The sequence below is a fragment of the Bos grunniens genome, chromosome 23, assembly GCF_055505025.1.
Source record: "Bos grunniens cultivar Pamir isolate PY7600 chromosome 23, Bosgru_T2T1.0, whole genome shotgun sequence".
NCBI lineage: Eukaryota > Metazoa > Chordata > Mammalia > Artiodactyla > Bovidae > Bos > Bos grunniens.
Genome location: NC_141187.1, coordinates 23329561 through 23335988, shown reverse-complemented (window position 1 = coordinate 23335988; position 6428 = coordinate 23329561). Strand labels below are relative to the sequence as shown.

General features: G+C 45.6%; 1 protein-coding gene across 1 annotated transcript; it reads right to left on the bottom strand.

The window, feature by feature from the left end:
• Positions 1-552: 552 nt before the first annotated feature.
• Positions 553-5260, bottom strand: C23H6orf141 (chromosome 23 C6orf141 homolog). Its single transcript, XM_086370741.1, has 2 exons — positions 4259-5260; positions 553-1231 (listed from the first exon to the last, which is right to left on the bottom strand). The coding sequence occupies exon 1, from the start codon at positions 5104-5106 to the stop codon at positions 4540-4542; it is 567 nt and encodes a 188-aa protein (XP_086226867.1). The 5' UTR covers positions 5107-5260; the 3' UTR covers positions 553-1231; positions 4259-4539.
• Positions 5261-6428: the final 1168 nt, after the last annotated feature.

Genomic DNA, 6428 nt, shown 5'->3' with positions numbered 1-6428 from the left:
GGCCTAGAATTCTGGATTTCTTAAAAACCCGTCCTTCAGGATGTCCAAGTTGCTGGTTCACAGACCATACCTTGAATAGGATCCTAGTATGCATTTGTTTTGGAGAAGGAAATGGCAACCCACTCCAGTGTTCTTGCCTGGAGAATCCCAGGGATGGGGGAGCCTGGTGGGCTACTGTCTATGGGGTCGCACAGAGTCGGACACAACTGAATCGACTTAGCAGCAGCAGCAGCATGCATTTGTTTGGAGAAGGCACTGGCAACTCACTCCAGTACTCTTGCCTGGAAAATCCCATGGACGGAAGAGTCTGGTAGGCTGCAGTCCATGGGGTTGCTAAGAGTCACACATGACTGAGCGACTTCATTTTCCCTTTTCCCTTTCGTGCATTGGAGAAGGAAATGGCAACCCACTCCAGTGTTCTTGCCTGGAGAATCCCAGGGACGGGGGAGCCTAGTGGGCTGCCGTCTGTGGGGTTGCACATTGTTGGACATGACTGAAGCGACTTAGCAGCAGCAGCAGCATGCATTTGTTAATATGAAGACAATACTCAGATTTTATATAGTTTATGCTCAGAAAAATTGTATATTTATATGCACATATATACATACATTAAAAAACCAAATACATAAAACCAGACTGGAAACATACCAAATATTAAAAGAGATCTGGGGTCGTGGGTGAGTTTTTGTTTAATTTCATGTTTCTTTTTCCTCACAAACTAACATTTCCTTAAATTTTTTTGCAATGAAAGTAACTTTTTCTGTTGACGGAGAGCTTTTTCTCTTTATCCTTTCTCTTTTTTTTTTTTTTTTTTAAGCAAAAAGGCACATCAAGTGCTAGTGATGACCAACAAGAATAAGATCAGCAAGTGGAATGTAATGACTCTCAAAGTTGACGGAGACTGTGGACAAAGGTTAAAACAGGCTGACACTTGCTTGATCCATGGCAGTTACGTGGCTGTCATATGTCTTTGGCCACTTGAGTGGTCAGCTGGCTTCTGAAGTCGTTGCTGTGATTCATCCACATAAGACAGCTGTAGATGACCCATTTTTGGTGAGGTGGAAGTAAGACCAAAGATCCAAGACCCAGTCATTCTCAGAGACTTGGCTTTAAGTCAAGTTGGCATTGAGGATGCCCAAGCTTCTGTCTGGCTTCACTCCCAGGACACTGTTAACTGGGAGATTCCTCAGCTTCTGTCCACGACAGGGTTCTGCTCAGGGATCAGGAACACCTGTGAAGCAAACCCAACAGGACTTCAACTTATGACTTTCTACATCAGAGAGACAGCTTTTAAAAGAAAATCTATAAGCATATTGTAGGCAGTTGGCAGGGAGGTTGATAAGTGCCTTAAAAATAATTTTGACTTAAAGGAAAGGAAATTAACCTAAACATGTGGATTAAAAGAATTTGGCTGACTAGAATAAATACATTTTTGAAAGAAAGGAGATGAAATGAAAATTCTCTTATTCTGCTTTTCCGAGATGACAAGGGTGCCAGATTTCAAATCCCAGAGGGCAGATAGACTAACCTGACAGGTTCTAAAGAAAGTATTGCAAGCTCGTAGCTGCCACAGAATCAAGCAGTCTGTGAATCCTCTTCAAATGCTGTGAAGCGCAGCGCAACTTAGGCCTCTTAGACTTAGGATCAATCTTATGACAAGCTGGGGAGAAGGGGGGCTATTACTAAGGAATTTAAGGAATGTATTTACTGATCTATTAAACGTTGGGAAAAGCTAGAAATAAACCTCTTCTTCCAAGAATGCAGAAAAAAGTCCATAAAAACCACTCATTTAGGATCTATGTGTTTTTTTGTGTTGTGTGCCTTCTGACGCTTTTTATTAAACAAAAGCCTAAAGTGAACTAAACAATAAGAAAAACAATAATAATCGTTAACCTTGAGCATTTACTATATGCCAAGCACTGTTCAAAATATTTTTCATCTAACTTAATCCTAGGAAAAAATCCTGTAAGGTTGATACTATTTATTATTCTTATTTAACAATTAAGGACCCAGAGGCACAGAGAGGAAAAGCACTTGCCCCAATGCTCACGGTTAGTTAGAGGTGGAGTGATTTCGAACCCAAGTAGTTCAGCTCCTGAGTTTGCTCCATAGAGAAGGCAAGGGAAAGATACTACTGTTTTGGGTCAACTTTAAAGAGGCTTTTCGAGAATTCCCTGGAGATCCAATGGTTAGGACTCAGCATTTTCACTGCTGAGGGCACAGGTTTGATCCCAGATTGGAGAACTAAGATCCTGCATGTCATGCAGACAAAAAAACAAAAAAGCAACTTTTCTTGTCTAGATTCAAAGCTCAACCATGTGGGGCACAAGTTGACTCTCAACAACTTGTTAAGTCAGATCTGAAATTTGCCTGCTAAGTTAAACCTCACATTGGAGCCAGGCAGGGTTGTTAGGTAAAAAGATAATTCATTTCATGGAGTCTGTATTACTTTTTTGACCTACCAAGCAATTTTGAGCACAGATGAGCTCTCAAGATACTTAATTCCACTCAAGTGAGGGTCACACTGGCCTGAGAACTGCTAGTAGTGAGTCTCCGGGCTACAGGCCTGGCCAGACTCAGGAACACCAAGGTGATCTTAGTATTTCTCATAAACATGAGTCAGAAAACCCAGGCTGCCCTCACTCATCTCTGACTCCCTAGAACTAAGTCCTAAAGGCCATCCCCAAACTTTTACAAGAGAGATGACCAGATCATATTATCTACTTAATAAGCATATGCAGTAACTAGCTGTGTGACCACCTGACCTCCAGGTCTAGGTTGGCTCATCTGTGAAACAGGGACGTATCTTACCTGTCTTGTCTGGCAAAAGGTGGATCAGACCACATCTGAGGGTCTGTCAAGCTCTAAATTGAAAATAAGGGGCAAAAGAGGAGGCTGGGAGGGGGCCATGTTCAATAGTTTACTCCTCAAGAGTCAGAGTCCCCATTTGTTTCATTAATTCCTGCAGTAACCAGATACTCCTTCAGTTCATCAGATCATCTCTAGAGGGGGTGCTTTGCTCCTCACACACCTTCAAACCAGGCCCCACTACTAGAGTTAATAAAGATGGTGTTTAACAAAAAATTTAAAAAATAATAATAATAAAAATGACTTGTTTCAATAGCATCAAAAGAAATTTTTTTCCCCAACAGCATCAAGAGAGATGTATTTTTGATTCGGTCTCGACTACAAATCTTAATAAGAAACTCTGAGTAAGATATGGTCATTTTTATGGCAAATTATACATTTCTATCTACCTTTATCTGCAGTATTCCAAACATTAAAATAACTAAATTTTTCATATTAATGGCATTTTTACTGAACTAAATTAGATACTTTGGGGTTAAAAGTGAAGTGAAGTGAAATCGCTCAATCGTGTCCGACTCTTTGTGACCCCATGGGCTGTAGCCTACCAGGCTTCTCTGTCCATGGGCTGTAGCCTACCAGGCTTCTCTGTCCATGGGATTTTCCAGGCAATAGTACTGGAGTGGATTGCCATTTCCTTTCCTTCTCCAGCGGATCTTCCCGACCCAGGAATCAAACCCCGGTCTCCCACATTGTAGACAGACGCTTTACGGTCTGAGCCACCAGGGAAGTTTGGGATTAAGTCTTTTTAAATGGCATTTCACTTTCAAAGTTCTGCCTTCCGTTTTCCCCCCTTCTTTTCCTAGCGCCTCTTTTCTTCTCAACACTTGTGTTAGTCGCTCAGTCGTGTTTGACTCTTTGCGACCCTATGGATTGCAGCCCGCCAGGCTCCTCTGTCCTGGGATTCTCCAGGCAAGAATACTAGAGTGGGTTGCCATTTCCTTCTCCAAGAGATCGTCCCGACCCAGGATCGACCTCTGGTCTCCTGCATAGAGGAAGCCCTAACACTTAAATGTGAAAGAAAGAAAACAAGTAGAAAGATGTGCACATCAGCAGAGTAACAAAAAGAGATTTTGTTTACTAACTGCTTTTCCATTTTATTTTCCCATTTCTTTTTACTTTCTATTTCAGTTTTAAAACAAACCTCTCTCCCCAGATATTCCCACCTCCACCCCTTGGCAGAGAGCCAACCTCAAACTTCCCTTCTGTTTTCAGGTCTCACAGAGAAAGGGGGCGGAGGCAGAAAAGTGACCAATGGAAAGGAATTGCAAAATAAGAATTAACAATAGATTTTCTTATTTTAAAATTCCCGCGTTCTACAAATTTGAAAATATATCTCTTTCCCTCTTCTAAGGTCCGCAGACCGCACAGTAAGGAGGTATTTGTTGCTTACAGTTCAGTCTTCACTGGGTGCCCTGTGCCTTCCTGGAGAGCACCGCCAGACTCTTAAAAGGTTCTTGCTGTTTTGTTAATCACAGGATGGAGTTTCCGGAAGCGCATTTTCTTGATAAGCGCTGCTTCACCGTCCCCGAACATTCCTCGGGCTCCTCTAGCCCACTGAATCTTGTCCGGGCATCAGGTTCGTGAAACGATCCTCTCTGCGTGGACACGGGTGCTTCTCTTTGTGCCGAGAGCGCGGGGTTCTCCAGGGATCCTGACGCCCCGCAACGCGTCTCACTCCCTGTTGGTGCGGAAAGTAACCGCGGTCATGGAGCGCTCCTCTGTCAGCGTGGTCATGCTACCCTTCGCCCATGCGACCTCCAGGACTTCTTGTGTCACCTCATAATCCAAGACCCGCACGAGCAGGGGTTTGGGAACTCGAGAGGGAGCGTCTACACGGCTGCCAGAAATTCGAATTTTCCGTGGAAAGAGAGGAGAAGAGCAGTTGGGTTCCCGGTCTTGTCCTTGCGCTTTGAAAAGGTCCTCCTCATCGGCCACCTCTTCCGGCGCGGCGTCCCCCTTAGTCCCCAACCACCTCTCCGGGTGCAAAAGAAAGAGCACTTTATCTCGGACCCAGGAATCACAGTCCGCATTCTCCCCCACCTCGCGGTCCTCGTGGGCACCGCCCTGCCTGCGGCTCGATTCCGCCGCCGAGAGATTCCGGGCACCTGGGGCCGAGGGAGCCCAGCGCCCCGCCTCGAGCGCAAACTGCTGGCAGCGTTGCTCGCTGCGGGGCGAGTCTGCGAGATCTGGAGCCCCGCGGGGACCCGGGGCCCCCATTCCAGTATGAGGGCCATTCATCCGGTGGTTCTTCCACGGAATTTTGCAGCGAACGCCAGGCCGAGCTCCAGAAAGCGCGGGACAGATGGCCGTGGGCGTGGTCTCGCGCGCCCCGCCTCCCGGGACTCGGACTGGCCACGCCCGCTACGGTATTGCGCACGCTCTCCGTCACTCCGGACCTTTAAAGGCGAAAAGTCTCCCCTCCCAAACACCCCCAGCCCAATCCCGCCCCTTCCACACCCGACACAGCCTCCCCTCCCCCACCTCGGATCGCTCTTCGTCTTCTTAGCCCTGCAGCTGTGGTCTCATTTCCGAGTCTCTCCCCTCTTTCTTCTCTGCTCTATACTAATTTCCAGCCCATCTCCGTTTGTCTCCAGATACGGTAGACACTTGGACTGCACACACACCCCTACTTCCTCCTCGAAATGCCAAGCACAAAGTATGCCTTCTTTCCAAGGACTCTCCTTGGAGTGAAGGAACAAGGAAGTAAAAACAAAAAGCCACTAATTTAATCAAGGTCTTCTGATAAAAGTTTCCTTGACTCCGAACCCACCCCACCAGGTTGCCAAGCTTATCGAACGTAGCTAGAAATGTGGAACCCTTTGAGAAATGGCTTTTGGCCATATTCACAGTGCTCACACTGGTCTTTCGTTTTGGTTATGATCTGGCTTGTTCCAGGAAGGAGCATTAGTGCCTTTGATCAAATGGAAATAAATAAAACCAAACCGCTAAAAGAATTTCAGGATTTAAAATTTTGTGTTCATTTTTAAAGCTTCACATTTCACTACTCCCCTACCTCCTCCTCCCCGCCCCCGGCCGCGCAACACACACATTCTTCTCTTTAACCCCCCAAATTAAAATACATGTATATGAATCTCTGGGTAGACTTTCAGAATCTAATTATTAACAGGCTCTCTGAATTGGAATGCTGGAGAAGACAGTCGCTTGGACAACAAGGAGATCAAACCAGACAATCCTAATGGAAATCGAGCCTGAACATTCATTAGAAGGACTGATGTTGAAGTGCCAATACTTGCCACCTGACGTGAAGAGTGGACTCACAGGAAAAGACCCTGATGCTAGGAAAGATTGAAGGCAGGAGGAGGGGGCGGCAGAGAATGAGATGGTTAGATAGCATCACTGATTCAATGGACATGAATCTGAGCAAACTCTGAGAGACAGTGAAGGACAGGGGAACCTGGCTTGGTGAAGTCCATGGGGTCGCAAAGAGTCTGACATGACAGCCACTGAACAACCACAACAAGATCCTCTGACAGCTTAACTTTGCTAAAGGCTAATGGTGGAGAGCTAGCTAACAGGAAAAAAAAAAAAAACTTAGTTTC